Raw genomic sequence first — 23905 nt, 5'->3', positions numbered from 1 at the left:
GCCTGGGGGGATGGGCCCTGAGCATGGTGGCAATTGAGTTCTGGAGGTTTTCAGCTACCAGAGCTGTTTGGGCAGGTGGTGCATGCACCCACCCTACCTCTGGCTGTCTGAGATATAAGATTTCAGCCTGGTGCAGGGTCTGAAGGTATCTCTTAAAATTGCTTTGTCATATAAAAGCTCAATCCCTAATTTTTTAAGAAGTGTCTGTATTCTTTTTTTAAAAAATTATTTTATTGATTGAAGTCTCATTCTTTTATTTATTTATTTTTCCTTTTTGAGTCACACCTGGCGATGCACAGGGGTTACTCCTGGCTCTGAACTCAGGAATTACTCCTGGCAGTGTTCAGGGGACCATATAGGATGCTGGGATTCAAACCCAGGTCGGCTGCGTGCAAGGCAAATGCCCTACCCGCTCTGCTATCGCTCCAGCCCCAAGAAGTGTCTGTATTGTTTTCAAAAAAAGCCTGGAGTAGTTGACATTCCCACTGGCAGTCAATGAAGGTCCCTCTTTCCCCACATCCATGCCAATACCGAGCTATCTGTTCTCTGTGCGAGCATTTGAGTCTATTAAGTGCCCAACACTCTATTTAAATTTAAAGAAAAAACATAATAAACAAGGTGCAGTTACTGCTATCAGAAACTTTAGAGTTCCGTGGAGGAAAATGCCAAATACGCATTTATACTCCATATCTTAAGTAATCAAGCATCTTAATATTTATTCATGATTTTACAGAAATTATAGAAGTACAGAGGATGGGCAACTCTCCAATGCTGGCAAGCTGAAAATAAACTTCCTAGAAGCTAAAAAAAAGGGGGAGGGGAATTCATAAGGAAATGCAAAAACTAGCCAGGTAAAAAGGAAGATGGACAGTAAACTGGCAGAGGAAACAGTACGCAGGGAGACTTAGAAAAAAGAAGGTTAAGGTGTTCAAAGTAAGGATAGGAGACTGAGCAGTCCTGAGTGGTGATGTATACGCAAAGCTAAGCAATTTGGATTTCATTCTGAAACAAGAAAAAGCCATCAAAGGGTATTTAACACAGAAATGGGGCAGGCAGCAGGTGACCCCAGTTATTCATAGGAGGATCACAAAGGCAAAGAACAGTGGGAACACTTAGGGGAAGCCACAATTCCACAGAAAGACAAGAGACTGCAGTTGTACTAAAAGAAAGGTTATCTACATGGACTGAAAGATCAAGAGCTTAGGTGGAAATGGGAACCAGAGCCTCAAATGCATGAGATCTGGATTCCATCCCTGGCACCAGGCAGGCAAGACTACTTGACCAGAGCAACCCTTGAGCAAAGTGCTGGAGTAGATCCTAAGCATCACAGGGTGTGGCCCAAAAACAAAAACAAAAACAAAAGTTAGAAAGAAAGGAACAAGTGCCACTCAAAATCCCAACACCTCAACACTGAAGGCAAAGCACTCAAACCCCCTAGGGATGCAGCTAGATGCCCACCAGCCCTGAGCAATATGACTAAACATTATGGAGAAGATTCTGAAGAATGAACAAGGACAGTACTTTCTCTCCAAACTAATAAGATTGTTCAGCTCCAAGGTCAAGTCTGGGACCTTGGACTTACCTCTTTTTGACTGGGTTGAGAGCCAAAACCTTCTCCATTTGCTATGGATTTGGGGACTTCCAGATCACTCCAATTCTCAGACTTTCTCTAGAGGGTCTCTGTCCAGACTACCAAACTACCTTGCAAACTGGATGTTATGATTAGGAGAGTGTTCCAGAGACCAAAGAGTCACTACAGATCCCAAAATGTAAGTACAAGAACACCAAAAACCAATCACATGCCAGCCCCACAGCTTGCTGCCGATGATGCACTCTTTCTTTGGCTTCCTTTTACCTTGTCAGCTCGACATGCAAATGTAAACCAAGGGCATCTGAAGTTTGGAAGTGCTAACATTTCTGGTGCAAAGAAGTTAGCTGAGCACAGCAAGAGAGAAACAAAGGCTATATCTTTCAGGAGATAAAAAGACCGCAAAACAGAAAATGTGGTAAAAATGAGGAAGCATCTAGTAAAGATGAAAAATTAAGGGTTTGATTCTAGGCACCTTATTGTTCCCAATCACCATTGGGAACAACCTCTGAGCAGAGAGTCAAAAGTAGTGTAAGCACTGCTGGGCGTGGCAAGAAAAAAAACGTACAATTTAAAAAAGACTTCGGGTCAGAGAGATAGACCAATGGGCTGAACACGTGTGCTGCACGAACGCTTGATCCCCAAGCCACAGAGGCACACCTGGGGACAACTCCCTAGCATAAAGCTGGTAGTAGTCCCTGAGAATGGCCAGGTGTACCCCCAATTACAAAAATATATAAAGAAAAACTTCACGAAGTAGGATGAAGGATATAAGGCAAAGGAAGGGCTAGAACACATGCTTTGCATAGAGAGATCCAGGTTTGCTCCTGGTATCACATGATTCTCCAAGCACTACCAGAAGCAACCCACAAGCACTGAGCCAGGTTACAGGTGTGACCCAATGAAACACAAGAAACAAAAGAAAAAGCCAGAGAAACAGTACAGAAGATAAGGCCCTTGCCTTGCATGTGGCTGACCCAGGCTTGATCTCCAGTACCCCTTATGGTTTCCTCAAGCCCCACTGGGAGTGATCCCTGAGCACAAAGCAAGGAGGAAGGCATGAGCACCACTATGTATAGTGCAAAAACAAACAAACAAAAACCATATGAATCCCACAATGGGTCTGAAGAAATACCACAGTGGCCCAGAGCGCTGGCCCTAAAGAGTTCAAATCCCCAGTGTCCCACGTAGACCAAGCATCTTCCTGGCAGCTCTGCCGCCTGCACCATAAGCAATTTCCAGCTCCAGCACAGCCCGCTGTGTGTGAACACTATAACTAAAAAGATGTGTGAGCACCTCAGCCACACAGTGCACCCCCCTGCAAACACATGTTTGAATCCCACAAATACCCCCTCGACGGGTGCCACAACCACACCCTGTATATCTTCATTCATGAACCCAGGAAGTTTGTGATCAAGCCCGCAAGTGTGAAATGCAAACCCTCAGAGTGGTGTGACTGTACAAGCACCACAACGCACAAGCCCCAACAGGCACCAGACTAATACTGTGTGAGTGCCAGGGCCAGGTGTACGTGTGACTCCACATCATTACAACAACAACAAAGGGCAGAGGGATGGCAGAAGGATCAAAAAGTGAATAAATGAATGAAACTCTACTAGCATCATTTAGTTAGTAGGAATAAAAAGTGATCAATTCCTATTTGTACTACAAATTTAGCTTTTGGTTCTTGATATTTAAGCCTTACTTTTTCTGATGCTGTTATGTCACAACATAAAAATATGTCTAATTTTTTCTCCACAAGTCTGACTTATTTTCCCCACCCCCTGTCATGTCACCTGAGGTCACATATCAAAGTTCCAAACTCATAAAGACCTTTTGCTGGGTTCTAACCCTTCCCACTAGTGGGTGGTCTGTTTATTATTAGCATGCTTACTATTACACATCAGAAATATTTGGATACTCTGGTTTCTTTACTCTTTTTTTTCAAATTTTAGTACCACCTTGTCACAACCATGAAAGATTCCGGGGGCTGGGGTCAGGGCTCTGGGCTGGAGTGCAGGCTTCGCATGCAGCAGCCCATGGTTGTTCTAGCCCTATATGGTTCTGAACAATGAAAAGGATGTGGGGAGGAGGAGGAGGAAGGATTTTGATGGAGTTTTGATAGACACTGCAATGAATTTATGGATCACTTTGGATAGAGCTGACATCTTTCTGATATTTTATTTTCCCATCAATGAAAATAGAGTATCTCTCCATTTATTTATAAGGTAATTTTTTTGGGGGGGTCACACCCGGCAATGCACAAGGGTCACTCCTGGCTCTGCACTCAGGAATTATCCCTGATGGTGCTTAGGGGACGATATGGGATGCTGGGAATCGAACCTGGGCCGGCTGCGTGCAAGGCAAACACCCTACCCGCTGTGCTATCATTCCAGCCCCTAAGGTAATTTTTAATGTCACTCAAACTTGTATAATTTTTGGTGCACCAGATTTACACATTCTGGGGCCAGAGTGGTGGTATAGTGGGCAGGGTGCTTGCCTTGCACATAGTTTGACCCCCAGTACCACATATGGTCCCCTGAGCCCTTCCAGGGGTGATCCCCGAGCACAAAACCAGGAGTAAGCCCTCAGCACTGCCGGATGTGGAACTACACTCCCCTAAAATTATACAATTAAATTTATCTTTACATGTTTTATGACTTTTGTTACTACACACATATTTATGGCTTTGTTGCCATAATGTAATAGCAATGGCATCTTTTTTCAAATATCTTACATTTTCTGATTTTTCCTTACATTTTTTGAGTGATATGGTTTATAAAGTACAGCTGATCTTTGAAAACTGATCTTACATCCAGCCACCTTACCAAATGTTCCAATTATTTATAACTGTCTAAGATTCAGTTCGGTATTTTACCTGAACAATAATATTACCTGAAAATAATGCAAGTTATTTTTCTTCCATTTCATTTTATAAATCTGATTTATTTTTTGGGTTTTAGGGTGTGGGCAGGGTTTGAGCCACATCCAATGGTGTTCAGGGCTTACTCTGTGTTCTGGGGTCACTCTAGAAGGTGCTTGGGGGACCATATGCAGTACAAAAAATTTGAACCAGGGTCAGCTGTGTGCAAGTTAAGCTCCTTACTCCCTACAGTATCTCTCTGGTCCCCTAATTTATTTTTTGAAAAAAAAAAATGTACTGCATAGGATGATCATAATGTTGACCAGAAAGTGTGCTAATAAAGTGCTGCCATCTCCTTTCCTAAGACTGTTTCTACTGTTTCCCCATTATTTATATGGTAGGATTTTTTTTAATGGCATTTATCATGCTGGGAATGTGGCCCAGCACCAAAGCACATGCTCTGCTTGTGTGAAGCCCTGGTTTCGATCCCAGGTCCTACTCTACCCCACCAAAAAATTAATTAGATCCTAAATGTCACTAATCAAATTAATAAAACTCCCTTGAAGGGCCAGAGAGGTAGTATAATGAGTTAAGCACTTGCCTTGCATGTGGTCAAGCCAAATTTGAACCATGCAGAACCTCATAGGGTCCCCTGAGTACCTCAAGGAGCATTCCTGTGCACAGTGCCAGGAGTAAGTCCCAAGCACCACTGCAGAGCCAGAGATAACTTAAAGGGCTGAGTGCATGCTGAGCATATGGAGAAGACCCAGTTTAACCACCAACACCACTTGATCCCTCAAGCATTATTAGAATGATATCCCACCCTCACCCCCAAGCAGATCTGAAACGACTTCTAAGCACTTCCAGCTGCAGTTCAAATGCCCCTCCCCAAAATTCCCTCGTGGGTCTGAGATGTAGACCTATAGTAGAGTACTTGCATGAGACCCTGGACTCAATCCCTAGCACCACCAAAAATGAAAAAGGAAGAAATACACCTTCTTCCCTCCATTCATACAGATCTTAAGTAACCCTACTTAGCAACACACACACACACATACATACACACACACACACACACACCCTTACATATAATTTTTAATGATAAAGTTACATTAAATTTTGTCAAATTTGGTGTAACATTTTTAGAAATATAATTACATGAACTTTCTCCTTAACACATTTTTTCAGGGAGCCACACCCAGCAGTAATCAGGAGCTACCCAGGCTCTGCTTTCAGGGATCACTCCTAGCAGGGCTTGGGGAACCAAATGTGGTGCTAAGGACTGAAGCCAGATCAGTGAGTGCAAGACAAGTACCTCACACACTACATTATCTCTCTGGTCCTCTCTTTACTCTTTAAATGTGGTAAATAACCCAAATCTGTTTTCTAATACTAAATGATATCTGCATTCCTAGGGTAAGTCCAGAGCCATAAACAGAGTGCAAATATTCCTTACAATTATTGTCTTCGATTTGTGGAGAGACTTAAAATCCAGAAAGATAAAATATAACTTGGTCTCCATCAAGCAACCACGTAAGGCTATGACAGGGGACTAATCAGATTAGAGCTCTTGAGGGCCCTGTGGACCACAGCATTACTTCCATTACACACATACAGAACAGATGGAGCCATTTGGGAAGCAATGACAACAACCTCCACTAAGACTCGTGAGCAGAAAGCCTTGTTCTTCCTTACAGTGTTGCTCTTTGTGTTTTTTCAGCCTCCCACACTGGTCCACTAGCGATGTCTCTCTGTTAATATACTCTGTTTAACAAAAGATCTCAAAGCTACATTTCCTGCTATCAGAGGATGACAATGTTCAACATAATGCAAATCACACTAAAAATCTACCTAAATTAAAAAAATGACCATAACCATAGGGCTGCTAGTGAAAGGATACCTGGTTTCTCAAGCCCATTCAGTCTTGATGCAGGAGCAAAACCACACACACACACACACACACACACACACACACACACACACACACACACAAAGTTCTCCAGGTTCCTACTTTCTAGGAGGCACAAATTTCTAGCAACTATTACACTATTTCCTATTTCCTAAGAGTAAATAAGAAAGGGTCTGAGAATTCAGAGAAGTTAAGAATCCTGGACAATGTAGTGTGTGGCAGATATGAGATCTGAGCTCAGGTGTCCTTGACTTGAAACCCAAGGTACTTCCATTACAGCCTGCCCTCTCAGCAGTATAACATGCCTATGCATGAATGAACACACATGTGCGCACACACACAAACACACATGGAATCTAAGATGATGTATCAAAAGTTTACTAAATTCTACCATTCACTTTCCTACACCTTCTTCCCTCCATTCATACAGATCTTAAGTAACCCTACTTAGTAACACACACACACACACACACACACACACACACACACACACACCTCCCTAAGCAGAGTGAGCCGCAAACTATTTTCCACTGGAAAGTATTTATCAGTAAATGCCCTTACTCTAAGCATACAGTATTTGAATTCCCTAATAACAGAGAAACTCCTACTCTGACTCACGCTGAAGTCTTAGACCCTTTTAAAACCACCACCATAACCAAAACAATAAATAAATAAGACCACAAGTTTCAAGAATTCCCACCCTACCCAACTGAGAAGATCTTTTCGGTCTCCAGAGTTTAAGGTTCTGGCAAAAGGTCTAATTCTAATTCTCTCCAGTGTCAACATCATCTAAATAAACTTCCCCCGACCCCCAGTCCTAAAGCTGCTAACAGCGGAGCTTTCATCTCTGCTCAGCTGCTCAGAGTTTCAGTATAATTTTACTGAGTCATACTGAAGATTCAAATGGGTCAGCCACAATAGAAGCTATGAAAAGATATGGGTCAGGCAGAATCTGTGTTTTTTTTTGTTTTTTTTTTTAGAATCTGTGTTCTTTCTTATAGGATGATACAGAAATTGTCATCAAAGCCATTTTTTTTTTGCACAGACTACAGCAGAACCAGAACACATTAAATTAGTCATCTTTATCAAACTAGCACATAAATCATTTCACTTAATAATTTAATTTCACACTGTCCTGTTATTATAAAACACAAGACGCAAGCTGCCATGGGTGCTATGATGAACTCGCCACAGTAAATAACCCTGGCTAGCAGCTGAAAAGGTCAACAACCACTTCAACAACCCACACTAAGAGAAAACTAGAAATTGCCTCAGACATAATTCACATGCTCTCAAGTTCATTGCCGCCATTCAAGTTCTACTTGTGAAACAGTAAAGACTCATAGTCCCGCCAAGAGCAGCCCCGCCAAGGCTCTCTGCTTTTCTCCTTGTGGCCTCCAGGAACTACTGGTTCTCATTCTAGATGTTCCCTCCACATCACTACCCAAAGGTTCCTTCTGAAAGGTCACTCTGTTCAGATTTTCTAAGCCCACAGGTCTCTCCAGGGGGCCTCAGGGCATAAGTTTGAGATTGATTATTAGTCCTCTGCTTCCTTGTTCTATAAGTGGGTATCCACATTAGATTTCCTTTCAAAGAACTCTATAGCTGAAAAGTTGAAAAATCCATCAGCCTATAAACTAAATCATAATTCTTACTCAGTATCAAGGAACCCTTTGAATGAACTGAATCTAAAAAACTCTTTCTCTTTTATATGCCAATGTTTGCTGAGTATCTAGTACATACCGAATAGATGAACCCCTCCTATCAAGATTCTCCTTCCCTTTACCTATTGCATAATCTCCATGCCTGATCTTCCAGGATGGGTATTCTAACAAAAGCAGTATCTTTTTCTATAAGAAGCTTTTAAATATATTACTCCTTCGTGAGCTCTTCCTTTCCTAAATGCCTGTAGTATTTGGGGAGGAAGAGGCGGGGCATGAAAGGGGCCTCCCCAGAGTTGCTCAGTAGGGCCAGGAGCCCTTTCTGGTGATTCCCATCAATCAGGTGAGCATTTCAATTTGAGGACTCAAGGATGTGGTGCTACTTTAGATTGTGTAGTGCCAGGAATTATCCCAACTACTCCAATGGGCCCCAGCGGCTGCCAAGATGACACCACGTCAATGCTTAGAGGACCATGTGGTACTGGGGATCAAATCCAGGTTAGATGCATGCAAGACATGCACCCAAGTCCATACTATCTCTCTGGACCCTCTGACAGTTTTTAAAAATTAAGATAACATATCGACAATGGTATTGATGATTTTTGATGCATAGTTACACCATCACACTACCCAAATTACCTAAAACCATCCCCACCAATGTCCTTATGTTCTATTATCACATAGAATTCTGGTCTATGCTTAATCATGCTGGTCTATGTTTGTCTGTTTACTTTTGGGCTCTCAGAGGCCATTCCCAGCTCAGAGCTTGGGGTCATACCTACCCAGTACCAAGTACCCATGGTACTTGGAAGACCACGTGGTACCAGGGATCAAATATGGGCCTACTGCATGCAAAGTATGCAATCTGGGCCCTGGTTACCTTTCTCTAAACAATTTAATCCACCCATCTCACATTAGATGTGGCAATCACAGTGGACAAGAAGCATATGTCTAAGGACTCCTGCTCACTCTAGGGCCACACCCACCGAACACTCTCATCAAATGCTTCTCAGCCATTAATTCTGAAAGCCCTCTGCTTGCCCTTACAAGTGACAAAGAGTAAAGCAAGGCAGTCTGCTCAACCACTGGCAACAATGCCCAAACACTGAAGGTTGAGTTGGTCTTCAAGAGTTAAACTATGCCATTCCCAGAAGCAGACTGGTGGCTTAGGAGGCAATGGGTTAGGGAGACTGGTGAAGGGAGTGATGTCAAGACATTTTATGTCTGAAACCCAATCATGAATAACTTTATAATTTCATGGTGACTAAAATTTTAAAAATAATAATGTAAAAAAATGTAAGAGTCAAGCTATAAGAGCCAGCACACGTTTGCCACCTCAGAGCACCAGCAGGAGAGTATGCAACACAACCTTGCCCACAGAGGGAATTGTCAATGCAAGAGTAATTTTATTTTTAGTGTGTCAGAACAAGCAATATCACCGTCACTGTCATCCCATTGCTCATCAATTTGCTCGAGTGGGCACCAGTAATGTCTCCACTGTGAAACTTGTTGTTACAATTTTTGGCATATCGAATATGCCACGGGTAGCTTTCCAGGCTCTGTCATGCGAACAGGATACTCTCAGTAGCTTGCCAGGCTCGCCGAGAGGGGCGGGGAAATCAAACCTGGGTCGGCTGCATGCAAGGCAAATGGCCTACCCACTGTGCTATCACTCCAGCCCAATAAGCAACATAAAGTAAATAATTTTTTGCCTGCTAAAGGGGAAGTTTTGGAGTTAAAGGTAAACTAGGGACACTGTGGAGGGAAGGTCATAGTGGTAGTGGGACTGGTTACAACACTAAAAGCCTGAAAGAACTATATTATGAAATTTGTAAACCATGATGTTTAAATAAAGTTTAAAAAAATTTTTTAAAGAGTTAAGCAACAAATCAATATTAAATATTCATCATGGATGTTATATATGAAAATATGCAAATTCTAAACATGAGGCACCTTCTTGTGTGTGAAGAAGCCACCTCCCAGGGGTTCTTCTCCCACCCTCCCCTCATCTAACTTCCAGATCCACATGGCTGATGTGTGCCCTCCTCCCTCACTAAGATGTGCAGAGATTGCTACCACACATCCTACCAAACCTGTGTTTTTAACGTCTATCCTCCTTGTTTCCTTGTTAGGGTCACTGCTGCTACCTCCATCCAGACTGTCTTCACATTCTCATAAATTTCATAATTCTCAATACGCAGCCTGAGCCTTCATAATCCCATTCATGCACTGAAAACTTGTTACTATTGTACTAAAATACTTCTATTAGCTAAATGCACCAGGCTTTTGCCCTATCCCACCCAGCTCTTTCCTACTAATAATCCAAGCCTTTCGCTTGCAAGTCCTTTGTTTCATCTTCCTCTACCACTAGGATCATTTCCCCTCACCTACTGTTACCACAGTACTCTGTACTGCCCTCTATAAAATGTTGTTAAGTTCCTCTCAAGGCTCTATCTTCCCACACTGTGTGCTGGTAAATGTTTAACCAGTTCAATCTGCTGGGAAGAGACCTGGTTTGCAACATCTGCCCATGTCTATGGTACAAACACTTGTACCGTAGCAGAGTCTAAGCGACCGGTGCTGTCACAGCAAAGGGCAGAGCAGTAGCTTGCCTATAAATTACCACACGACCTTTCAATAGACAGATTAGCAACATTGGTTTACAGGTGAAAATAATAGTAAAATAATAATGAGATGAAAAGTTCTGACTATTATTTATACTTGGGGCTTTTTTTACATAATGAGATTTCATATTTTAATTTTGAATAAGAACCGTATTTACTGACTCACAGAATTCCTGAAACTTTGGCAAGTAGCTCTTACACGTGGGTGAGTATGGCGCTCCCGTCCAAGCTGCCTACCCTGGACTTTGAACCCCGTAAGAAGCAGGATGGTGTCGTGCTTTCCTTTATATTCTTAATGTCTGGCACTGCAGGTGCTCAGCGAATTAAGACTGGATGGACACATGGAGAGCTAAGGATCTAAGACATAACCATAACATTCCATCCTTTTTTAACTTTCTCTCATTAAAATAATTTTGTTTCCATCCCATGCTGGTGAGACAGATTCAGAAAAGAAAGCCAGCTTGAGCTGGAAAAGAGAGAAGAAAGGAAGAACTGTTGCTTACTGGAGCCATTCTTAGGCTCCGTCCATGACTGAGAAAAACTCAGGCAATAAATGAGGAGGAAAGGACGCCAAAAAGCACAGCAGGAAAGAACACTATGAGTGCATGAATCATGACGGGCTACTGAGAGGATAAAGAGCAGCTCCTGAGCACCAAAATGATGAGAGACTCGGGGATGGTGCCAGAAGATAGAACATGCTGCCAACAGTTGGGAACGAGGGCCTCTCCCTGGAATGTCTCTCAGGTGTGGGATACTGGCACCTGTCTTCCATATGTTATCAGGGAAATTGGGGAGTCAGCCTGATATTGTGATGAGGTGACAGCACTGAGTAGGGGAGTGAAAGATTGGGAGGATACTGGACCACACACGGGACCAGATATGCAGACCTCAACTACATTATGTGCAAACACAAGAAAGAGAAGCAAAGATAATGGTGAAACAAACTTATTTGGAAAAAGACTATGCCAAATGTGCTGGAATACCTTAACAAAGAAAGTGTCCTTTATAAAGTGAAACAAACCAATAAATGGAAACCATACAGAGAAAACCCTTGGTCCACCATGTGCCATGCTAGTTAGTAAGGAAATTATTTACCCACCAGCATTGGTCATATGGGCAGTCTCAAAGTAGATAGTCATTGACAAGCTTGAAAGCCAGAATGTCAGAACTCAGTCCCCAGCTCACTTTGCAACCCTTTGGTTCATCTGGCCTCTCCCATGGTTCTTCTTCAGGAAAGAAGAAAGTAGTAGTAGGCCCTCAGGAACCAATGCTAAAAACAGTTCCTACAGCAAAAAGCCAGCACTCTCACTAGAGTACTTTCAGTTTCCAGCAGGAGTTCATCAGCCAGACTCTTGATTCCCCAAATCTGGGCAGCAAAGGGAACACAGACAAGATAGAATTTCTTAACCTACAGGGCTCTAGGCAAACTACACGTGGAGCACAGACCCCAATCCTAAAGCTCAAGTGACTAATTTTGGATTTGTGAAAGACCTGTCACAGGAAGATGTCCCGACGGCAGAAATCCAGACACATGGCACAGCCTGTCACCAAGGCACACCAGCTGGATCAGGGAAGTAGCTCAATGGTAGAGGCAGATGCTTGGTATGTGTGAAGCCCCAAGTTGAATTACTGGAGGAAAGGAAAAGGAGAAAAGGAATGGAAAGGTAAGGGAAGGGAAAGGAGAAAGGGAAAGAGAAAGGGAAAGAGGAAGGGAAGGGGAAAGGGAAGGAGGAAGGGAAGGGGGAGGGAACGGAAGGGGAGGGACACTCTCTCTACACATGGTTGCTAGGACCCCATGTTCTTCAACTCCTGCAGTGCTATCACCTCATCACATCAGGCTGACTCCCCAATTTCCCTGATAACATATGGAAGACAGGTGCCACTATCCCACTTCTGGGTGACATTTAACAATTACCATTTACAGAAAGCTGACAACTCCATCTATCATCTCATCTTGTCAACCAAACAACCCCAATGGGGCAGTTACCACTACCAACTGAGGCACTAAGGTAAAATCTGCCCATGGAGCAACTAAGTAAAATACTGACATTCCAACCCAGGTTCATGTGACCCGGGCTTATGCTCTTAGTAGCAATGACCATGGTCTTGGGGTCATGCCCACAGCCCATTATGTCAAGGGGATTATGTTCCACTCTGAGGTTCTTCCATATGGCCAAACCAGGTCAAAGGCAAAAAACAGAAGCCTCTGGGACCTGTGGCGTAGCACTAATTTAGTCCCTGGGTTGTGGGAAATTGCAGTGTTATTGCAGTCAATATTATTAATCACACAGAACTTGGAGTTTTCACACAAGCCCATCATGATTCACCAAGGCTGGCCAGCAGCTGCTGCCATGCCCATAATGTCCCCTTTCGAAAACAAGCTCAGGAACTGGGATGTTACTAATCACATTCCTAAGAGCCCAATTCACAGACTATTTCCTTGAAAACCCAGGGGGAGAAATCTCTTAAATAAACTATGTATAAATGTAAGACAAAGAGTAACACTTAAATTCCAGCAACTAGAATCAAACAAGAGAAAAGAAAAACCAAGAAATTTTGGATTCTGAGTTAAATATGTGAAATGAGCACTTCATTGCATATGCTTTTATTTGGGGGGGGGCGGTCACACCTGGCGATGCACAGGGGTTACTCCTGGATCTGCACTCAGGAATTAGCCCTGGCAGTGCGCAGGGGACCATATGGGATGCTGGGAATTGAACCTGGGTTGGCCGCGTGCAAGGCAAACGCCCTCCCCACTGTGCTATTGCTCCAGCCCCACTTCTTTGTATATGGTTTTTTTTTTTTTTGGTTTTTGGGTCACACCCAGCGATGCACAGGGGTTACTCCTGGCTCTTCACTCAGGAATTACCCCTGGCGGTGCTCAGGGGACCATATGGGATGCTGGGATTAGAACCCGGGTCGGCCGCGTGCAAGGCAAACGCCCTACCCGCTGTGCTATCGCTCCAGCCCTTTGTATATAGTTTTGATACTACAATGGACTCCTATAAGTTAAAAAGAAAATTCTGGAAAGTTGTGCTGAGAGTAAAAAAAAATCCTTACAAATTATAAGATACTTAGAGATTTCTGGTTTGAGAATCACTGAACAAATGAACAAATTTAATAGGGAAAAAAACCTTAGAATGAAAATAAAATTTCAAGTAATTTTTAACTTTTTAAAATTATTCTAGCTTGGTTTCAGGATTCACCTAGAACTTAAAAAAAGTCAATTTTATGTCAATTAAAGTACTTGCCTTAGAAAACATACACCAAAATATTACTGTCCAGATCTGTACTTACAATCTAAACTCTAGCAAAGCAAAATCCTAAGTACCCAGATCTGGGTGTGGGAGAATCAAGAGGTCTCTCTCATCGGTTTTGTTTGTTTTTAAGGTTAAAAAACTTATTTCACACACAAAAAAAATATTTCCAAAATGGAAAATTTGGTTTCAATTATGGTTGAAATGCACATCTTCTTCTGGAAACAGTGATGCCTGAGATTTCTTAAAAGTCTCTGTCCACGTTTGCAAGGAGCAAGAGAGGAACCCAGGATGTGCTCGGGCAGGGAGAAAGGCCAGGAGGCTCACCACTTGCCCTTGCCTGGATCCTGCTAGTACTGTGCCTGGCACGGGAACTCACTGTCACTGTCACTGTCACTGTCATCCCGTTGTTCACTGATTTGTTCGAGCGGGCACCAGTAACGTCTCTCATTGAGAGACTTATTGTTACTGTTTTTGGCATATCCAATACGCATGGGTAGCTTGCCAGGCTCTGCCGTGCGGGCTCCATACTCTCGATAGCTTGCCGGGCTTTCCAAGAGGGGCGGAGGAATCAAAGACGGGTAGGCCGCGTGATAGCCCAACTGCTGTGCTATCACTCCAGTCCCACGGGAACTCAGAATTTCAGAATTCAGAAATCACTGGTTTTCTGAGGCAAGCCGTCTCAGAAAGCAGATCAATCTGTTTCTGGATCAAGGGCAGGAAAATCGGCTCCCTCTCACTCTGAAGGTCTCTGAGGTCCAGGCACAGGCCTGCCTCAGTAAAAAGGAGCCATTTTCTCCGTGCACAGAGGCTGACAGCACCAGCCCACAGCACTGTGCTGGGCAGATGGTGCTCTTTGCAAGCAAGGGCACCCTGTGAAAACCACCATCAGTCTAAGAAAACCGTACAAGCATCTTCTCATTTTTATAAAGTTTCTTTAAAAAGTTGTTCTCTGCAAATGGGCCAGGTACACCAGACCCTGGGCCAGGACTTTAACTGTCACTAAAAGCCAGCAAAATGGCTCAAGTGGAAAAGTACATACTTTGCAGGGACAAGATCCTGAGTTTGATCCCTGGCACCTATGACTCCTTGAGCTCTGCCTCAAGCCACCAAGCTGAGTGTGCCCCCCACAAAAATAAATGATGACTAAAGCACACACAATGTTCAATGATTTTATTTTTGTTTGGGGCCCCCACCTGGTGATGTCCTTACAAGGCAGGCCTGTGTGGACCTCGGAGAGCTTCAGAGCCACAGGGAACTGACTTTCCTGCCTTTGATCCAGGCTCTGCACTCAGGAATAACTCCTGGCAGTGCTCAGAGGATCACACAGGATGCTGGGGATCAAGCCCAGGCTGACCATGTGCAGGGCAAACACTTTACCTGCTATGCTATCCCTCTAGCCCCAATTTTAATCAATTTCTAAGGCTCAGTGGCATTAAGTACATTCATGTGTGTAGCCATCACCATCCGTCTTTAGAACATCTTCATTTTCCCAAACTGAAACTCTACTCCCATTAAACATTAAATAGTAATTTAAATAGTAATTCACCCCAATCTTTGGCAACCACCCTTCCACTTTCTATCTCTATTAATTTTCTATTGTAGGTGCCTCATGTAAGCTGGGCATTATTTTATTCTATCCAGAAAGCTGATTTCCAGAACTAAAATGAAATTCCCTACACAAGAATAAGTGCTGTTCCCGCAGCACTGTTTACAATAGGCAGAATCTGGAAAAAACCCGAGTGCCCTAGAACAGATGACTGGTTGAAGAAACTCTGGTACATATATACAATGGAATACTATGCAGCTGTTAGAAAAAATGAGGTCATGACGTTTGCATATAAGTGGATCTACATGGAAAGTATCATGCTAAGTGAAATGAGTCAGAAAGAGAGAGACAGACATAGAAAGATTGCACTCATCTGTGGAATATAGAATAATAGACTATAAGACGAACACCCAAGAATAGTAGAAATAAGTACCAGGAGGTTGTCACCATGGCTTGGAGGCTGTTCTCTCATTCTGGGCAACTCAGAGAAGGGAACAGCAAGTAAAATGTGGTTGTTGGTCATGTGGGGGAAAGATGATGCGGGCCAAATATAGACTAGAGACTGAACGCAATGGCCACTCAACACCTTTATTGCAAACCACAACACCTAATCAGAGAGAGAGAACAAAAGGGAATACCCTGCCATAGTGGCAGTGTGGGGTGGGGGGAGACGGGACTGGGAAGGGGGGGTGGGATGTTGGGTTTACTGGTGGTGGAGAATGGGCACTGGTGAAGGGATGGGTTATCAAACTTTGTAAGGGAGAAACATGAGCACAAAAATGTATAAATCTGTAACTGTACCCTCACGTTGACTCACTAATTAAAAATAAACTATATAAAAAAAAAAAGAATAAGTGCTGTTCTCAAAGTCGATCAGTTCTACACAAAAACATCCTTACACAACCAAATTAACCACTGTAGAGCTAAGAGCTGGAGACCGTTTCCCTTCACAAAACAAAAGTTAGGGCCAAAGAGGATGAAGCGCAGAAGCAGAGCACTTGCCTGGCATGTATGAGGACCTGGGCTCCATCCCAGTGCCATGAAAAAAGAAAGTAAGTCGAAGAAGTCATCTTCCTCTCACCGATCAAACCAAAAAGAAGGGGAACTCAGCATCAGGGGGCCTGCTAGGGAGTGGGAGAGCTACAGGGACAGAGCAAAGATTAGTGCCAATTCACATATATTTTTAATACTGCAGGCTAAGTTTCAAAGCCCTAATGTCTATGAAACTGAGGACTAAGACTGAGGAGAGCCAGCTGGTGGGGGGTGCACACGCCCAGCATGGCCTGAGTTCAACCCCCAACACCAAAGGGCCTCCCAAGTACACTGCATGCATGCAGCCCGACAGCCCTGGGGTTATCCCTGGTTCTTTATGCAGGGGCCACTCCTGGTACTCAGGGGACCATTTGTAGTGCCAGAGATCAAACCCAGGCTGGCCACATGCAAGTTAGATGCCTCAACCCTATACTATTTCTCTAGACCCTGTAGTCTTTATATATTTTTAGAAGCAAGGGTGTAGGTGGTACAACTTGGTGAAACCCAGAAAAGAAAGAGTTAAACCTTATGTGGTAATTTAGTAAAGGGGCTAGTTTAGGGAGAAGCAAAATGGTGGCCTAATGAGTTCTCTCCCCAGTTTCCCTTTGGGAATGTTCCACATCATCTTTAAATGATAAGTATAAAGGAAGGTCATAAAATAAACTTTGGTTTATCTCCAAGCAAAAGTCATGGAGTACAACAGCACAACAGATGAACACTAATAATAAAAATACTAACCATTTGCTGAGCACTTCGGATGTGCCAAAAAAAATACTACTTGACTCTTTATTCATATTGTCTCATTCAATCTTGACCAAAACTCTCTGAGGTTTACACAGTTATTATTTCCTTTACATACATACACACACACACAGTCATTATTCCCTTACACGGAGTTCTGAAAAACGGATACATTCAAGGTCACACAGCAATAAATGTGGATTCATGCCAAGGTTTCTGTTACTCCAAAGTCCATACTTTCAATTAACAGTTTTTCAAGGTGTAGAATCTTTTCATACCCTCATAACAAAGAAAGAAATGTGTTCATCAGAAATCTCTTGATTTAAAATTTTTAATGCTTAAAAACAGCCCCAGTTAAGCGTCAGCAAGTTAAGTGTGGAACAAGCAACAGATTCAGGATTCCTCCAGTCTCTGGAGGCTCGACATGTGATTCGAGCCCAGCAAGTTGGCTTCACAGGCCCTGGGTTTCCCAGGGCACTTGTAAAATCAGGCTGCCCCTGGTGCTCCCCTACCTCAAAGCATTCCACAGAGTCAATTACCCATACTGAGATAATAAGGCCGATATCCAAGGATGAACCTATTTGGCCAGCAGTTTCAATATTCTCTCTCACTTTCTTTGCAGCTATCAGAACTTCCCACCAAGTTATCAGTTAATCAACAACTAATTACCTTCACCGACTATGTGTACAGCCTCACAGTGATCAATGAGGAGTCCATGTATATACAAGGCTCCATTCTTACCCTTGAGAACCTGCCTCCTGTGTGGGGACCTGAGATATATAAAGCGAAAGTGCAGGTCAGGGGATGATTCTGTGGGAATGGAGCTGGGCTCGAACCCTGGAGTGGGGGGAGGAGAGAGGTCATGAAAATCTTGCCTTAAAATGTACAATTTAGAATCAGTGAATGTTTGAATGTCTGCTCTGAATATACATTTTTATACTAGAGACTGCATAAAGACTTTTGGGCAAGGGGCCAGAAAGATGATTACTCAAGGACCTGGAGCATATGCTTCGCATACAGGAGGCTCAGGTTCAAGTCCTGGCACCACAGGAGCCCCTGAGACTGCTATGAACATCCCCCAAGCACTGAGCCAAGCAAGAGTAGCCCTTTTGCTTTGCCAAGCATGGTCCCAAATGAAAGAAACAAAGAATTTCTCAGGGTCTGGATAGACAGTACAGCAAATCAGGTGCTTGCCTTGCACATGACAACCTGTGTTCAATCCCTGGCACCCCACACAATTCCCAGAGCCCTGCCAGACATGATCCTTGAGTTCAGAGCCAGGAGTAAGTCCTATGCATAAAGCCAAGTATGGCTTTAAAAGACCATTCTCAGGTGAAAAGGTATCCAGAGTAGGACAAGTTTAAGAAGCCCTGCTACAGAGTGCCCGCCTTCCAAGCGTGAACCATGAGTCTGATCCCCAGGGCTGCCCACATGCAGCATTGGTGTCCTGACAGCTCTGCCACTTGGACCCCTAGATCACAATGAAATCCAACCAAGTGCAATACTAGAAAGTACCAGTAAGCACCACAATAGAATTGTACGAGCACTATGTCCAGGAGTACAGCTCCCACTGAGCACATCCCCACAGCAACCCCTAAGGAACACTGCCAGTTAAGAACCTCAAGCCCTGGCGAGATCCTGGAACTGATTCCCACCCCACATTCCCCCTCCATACACACACACACACACACACACACACACACACACACGAACCATACACACACATGAATCCAGCAGTTAGCCTTACTATTCAGTACCTAACTATGGGAAACAAACTAGAAGTATTGAAATTTGGCAAATTAGTCAGGACTAGAAGAGCTGAAGTTTCCAAAACAAAGCAGAATTCTGAAAGAGCAAAAGGAACGGTAAGTTAAGGGTCTGGGGCTGAGGGAGAAGAGAGATAGGAGGGAAGATGCTAAAGAGACCAGCAGGGCGTTTGGTGTGCCTGGTGGAGAATTCAGAAGGTTTGGATGCTGGGAATGATCGGCTGCCCGTGGAATAGGAATAAACAATGGTGAGAGCTGGTCTGGTGGACGGCGGGAGCTGTTCAGTTTGGATTTCTTGCCTACACTCTGACTTTCCTAGAGGAAAAGTCAAACAATATGTACCCAAAAAGAATGTGTTGAACCAGGGAAACGGCTCGGAGAGCTTTTCCAGGTTCAACCCCAATACTGCCTGGTCCCCTGAGCACCACCAGGAAGTATCCCTAAGCACAGAGCCAGGAACAGCTTTTGACCCCACCACTGTCACTCAAAACAAAAAAATAAAAAATAAAAACAAAGAACCAGGTATTATGAAGAAGTTCAGGACATCAGGAATCCCTGCTGAGAAGCAACAGAGTGTTGAAGAGCAAAGCTTTCACTGGGGACAAAGACCGACAACATTTGGGACACAGTACTGGGAGGACCATAATGTCCAAAGTGCTTGGCAAGATGTCCTGGGGTCAGCTTCTCTCCCACGGGCCTTACAGACCCACGTACCACAGGCCCAGCTAGCAGGCCTGGTTCAAAACTCTCAACCTCACTCCTCTTGCCCAGGCCCTGGGCGAAGGCACAGACCAACAGGAGATGAAGAGCCCTGCCCACATGCCCCCTGAAGCCTGGTAGTCCTTGTGGCTGACCCTACTGCAAAGAGCACCTGGGCAGCGTCTACACCCACAGCACCCTCAGTCTAAAAAGTCCTCAACTCTCTCAGTGGGAGTCAGACCAGGAAACATGGTGCCCAAGGACTCCTCAGCCTAAGGCCCCCTGACAGTCACAACCAACTGTTCTAAGAAGGTCTAGAGAAATCAATGGCAACCTTGTGCCCTGCACGATCCAGGAGTGGGGACAATCCACACCAAGGCAAGTGTGCGCAGAGCTTCCCTGACGTGTGGTCTTCACTGCGCCCCTTAGGACTTACCCCGTCTCTCACCTTCAGCATCCAAGCAGGTGGAGCCCTCCCCTCGGTGCTGCACTGCCACAGTCCCTCCCCTCCCTGCCATCTTTTCTCCTCAAGGAAAACAGCAAGCTTTGTTCTCTACCAGCTGCAGTCCCAAAGAATCGAGAGACTGGCACAACATAAAGAAATGTTTTACCAAAGGACCGAAAAGCAGCCCACCCTGTGCAGCCCTTCACACAGAGAGAATCAGATACTCAGAGAACAGGTTAAAATGGATAGGCATGTGCCTGGCCCGAAATAAGCCTTCCTTTAGAGCACCTCTGTGGATCCCTGTTGCCCGAGAACTCCCTGATGGAAGGAGTGGGCACGCACCTCCAAAGCACACCTCTGCAGTGCCATTCATAAACTTTTCACTGCAAATGAAAGTCAATTCGAGTAAGTGCCATCTGCATGGGTTTCTCTGCAGCTTACTTGAATGTGAACATGTGTAATACAGCACGCATGCGTGCATGTGTGCTGCACACACGCATACACACACACACAATTTTAGGAACGGTATCAACATGGCATGCTTGCTGAAGACTTGGACGCTTCATTGTGAAAATGCAAGGCCAGCGACACTGACATTTAAAAAAAAAAAAAAAAACCCACCAAAGAAAAAACACCCGGGAAAGTAGCCAGGAAAGGGAAACGCCTCTTTGAAGCCGCCTGATTCAGCCGAAGCTGAAAGTGTTCCCGATCACCAGCCAGGAAGTTCCTTCTTTTGGGGTGCTCCACTACCCAGCAAAGCTGCCCTGGCTCTGCGAAAACTGGAGCTCCTCTAGAGAAAGGGACTTCCCTGCTCTGACTGCTGGCCCTGGGATCCATCAGTGGCCGGGTACAAAACACTGGAGCATACATTCACTTATACACACAAACACACACACACACACACACACGCACGCACACGCACACGCACACGCACACGCATACATACCTTTCGCCCTCCATTGTGCGAGGCCCAGCCAGGGTGGCAATCGCTGAACTGTGCAGGCACCCTGGGCTCCTAGCTCCGTCCTCCAGCCAACCCGCGGGAGATCTGATCAGCAACAGTGATTCAGCATGGCTGCAAATGAAGCCTCCTCCCTCTCGGTCCTCCTTCCTCTGCCGTACTCGCAGCAGCTTCTACCGCAGAAGCAGCAGCAGCAGAAAATGTCTTACCCAGAGCTCCCTGCAGCCCTTTCAGCTGCTAAAAGCAGCAACCCACTTGCTCCCCCTCCCCCGCAGGCTTGCTGCTCTCGCCGTCGCCTAGGAACGGCGGCAGATCGTGCGACCCGCCAGCAGTGCCACCTTTCCAGCCGCCTCCACATCTGCCCAGGCATCCCCAGCCGAGGCGACCTGCCCACCCGGGGGCTCCCGGCTCCTCTGCGGAGACCGCAAAGGCTCAGGCAGCTCCTCAGCAGCCCGAGAAACGCTGGCTCCCACCGCGCCCCTGCCCCCATAGGCTGAGGCTGTCAGCAAGGCCAGATTGCTGGAATGAGGAGGCCCCTCTGTGGCTTGCAGTGGAGTTTATCCACCTGGGGAAATTGACTTACAGGTCAAAGCTTATATTCCATTTCCTCCTCAGTCAATCACAGTAGCTCTGAGAGACTGGCAGAGGGAGAGAAATGGGGTGAGGGGAGGGGGGGCGCCGGCACAGCAGGGGAGAAGAGCGTGACAGTACTGAGAAAAACATTGAGAGATATAAGGAAAAAGAGAACCCGCAGAAACAGATGAAACTGAAACAAACCCCATCTAACTGCAAAGACTGAAGTCAATTACAGTCAAGCCGTCACAGTGAACACAGCAGACATTTCTTTCCCTCCAACTACCAAAAGACCACAGATTTCAAAGGACAACCCTAAAATATCTTTCCAAACTGTGCCATCTTAAAATTTGGCTTAAGCTGTGGCTCCAACTAGTAAGTCTCTCTCGACACCCCCTGCTCCCACACCCTGTAATCTCCAGCTGCTGCCTCTCAATTTAGACTAACTTAATTCTAAAACATAACCTTGGGGGAAGGCAGCAGGGTCATCTGAGCCCCCAGCATAGCCAGGAGGCTGAGGTGACTGGGCAATACGTTATTTATCATTAATTAGTCAGAAAAAATGAGTCAGAAGCTTCCTTGAAGCCTCAAAACACACACACACACACACACACACACACACACACACACACACGGGCAGAGAGACCTTACATGCAGCCAACCCCTGTTCAGTCCCTGATATCACATGGTCCCCTGAGTGCTCCTCTGGAGCCTCACTGGTGACCCCAAGTCACCATTAAGTTGACCTGGGTGATCCCCAACACCCAGGCCCCAGTAGCACCCATCCCAGACCCTCACATGTACTGTGAAGAATCACCAAGAGGGGAACCCCCAGGCGCCCTGAGCACTGCCTGGGCGGCCCAAAGGAAACACCATCCCTGAGCATCTTCCTTACAGACTCTCCAGGTGAGACACGTGCTTAGGGCCAAACCAGCACTAGCTATCTAAGTGACTTCCAATGTGGTTTTTTTTTCCCCCCACTCTGCACCTCATCCACAGAGGGGGTCATGCCAGGCAATCTCTAGAACCCTTTTCAGCTCTAAAACCACGTGGTTCTAAAATGTCCTAAAACTTCATTTGCTTTTCGCTTAATCTTTGAGACTGTTCTAAAAGAAATGCTTACAGCATTCTAATGTTCTAACAGCACAAGAGGTGCTCAGAACATCTACTACTGTTACCACTGTGCTCCAATACCCTCATGCCACAAAGCCCCCAAGGCCACCTGGAGGGAGGAGGAACAACAAAGTCCTAGAAACTACAAGCAACTGAAACACAGTCTCCTAAGCTTAAACCAACGAGGTGCTATTTTCAAAGATCGTCCCAGACCCCCGACCTTCTCGACCCCTCTCACCCCCGCACATACACACACACACACCACACACACACCACACACACACACACACACACACACACACACACACACACACGTCCTCAGGTCTGAAGTGGGGGCGCTGCAAGGATTAAGAGAGAAATAAGAGAGAAAAGGCATGGCGGTCAGGGGACTCAACATACCAGACCGAGACCCCGCTTTGAAGCCATATCAGAAGGAAAACATGCTTAGATCAAATGCCTATCTTAATCTATCCCGCTAGACTTTTACCCATCCGAGGGCCTTAGTATATTGAGACAAACATCCTTGTAATGGGATTTCTCCAGGGGTTATTCTTCTGGAAGAGAGAGCAGAGATGCAGCAATTACAGGACCCCCACCTCGGGCTGCCGGGCACCAGCATTCTGGGTTTAAAGGTCCCATAAAGTGCCCATCCTGTCGAGCTCCTTTATCTATCTTAACTCACAGTCCAGAACATCCTTCAGCCCTGGAGCACCCACTCTTCCTTACAAACAGTGCCCCTCCTATCTTGCTCTGCTCTGTCCCTTCCTGCTCTAATCGCCCCCGGCTCTACGCGGATACTTCCTCTGGAGGTGAATCACAGGGACCAGAAGAAGAGGGACATCACAAATAAGGAAACTAAATCCCACAATCCGTGTGAGAGCACAGACTTCCACCAGGAAGACAACCGGGTGATTCATCGCGGGGACGTCAAAATACAGTCTCCTGACTGTATCCCCTCCCTCACGCCTCCACCACACAGGAACAGAAGGAAATGTCACATCTAACAAAGCGGGAAATGGAGGGAGGTGGGGGAGAGAATGGACCTGGAAAGGAAATCATGAAAGATGATATCGAGAACCAATATAAAAAATTCGCAGCACTTTCTCTGCAAACTGTCCTACAAC

General features: G+C 45.1%; 1 protein-coding gene across 2 annotated transcripts in view; it reads right to left on the bottom strand.

The window, feature by feature from the left end:
• The window catches only part of KLHL3 (kelch like family member 3), a 129674-nt gene extending 108229 nt beyond the window's left edge, over positions 1 to 21445 (bottom strand). For both annotated transcript variants that reach the window (XM_004609887.3, XM_055141530.1), the window contains exon 1: positions 21081 to 21445. In XM_004609887.3, coding sequence (XP_004609944.1) covers positions 21081 to 21094 — 14 coding nt within the window. In that variant the 5' untranslated portion in view covers positions 21095 to 21445. The remainder of the gene's footprint in view (positions 1 to 21080) is intronic.
• Positions 21446 to 23905: the final 2460 nt, after the last annotated feature.

The sequence above is a fragment of the Sorex araneus genome, chromosome 6 (genome assembly GCF_027595985.1).
Source record: "Sorex araneus isolate mSorAra2 chromosome 6, mSorAra2.pri, whole genome shotgun sequence".
In the NCBI taxonomy this organism is placed as follows: domain Eukaryota; kingdom Metazoa; phylum Chordata; class Mammalia; order Eulipotyphla; family Soricidae; genus Sorex; species Sorex araneus.
This window is presented reverse-complemented; position numbering and strand designations above follow the sequence as displayed.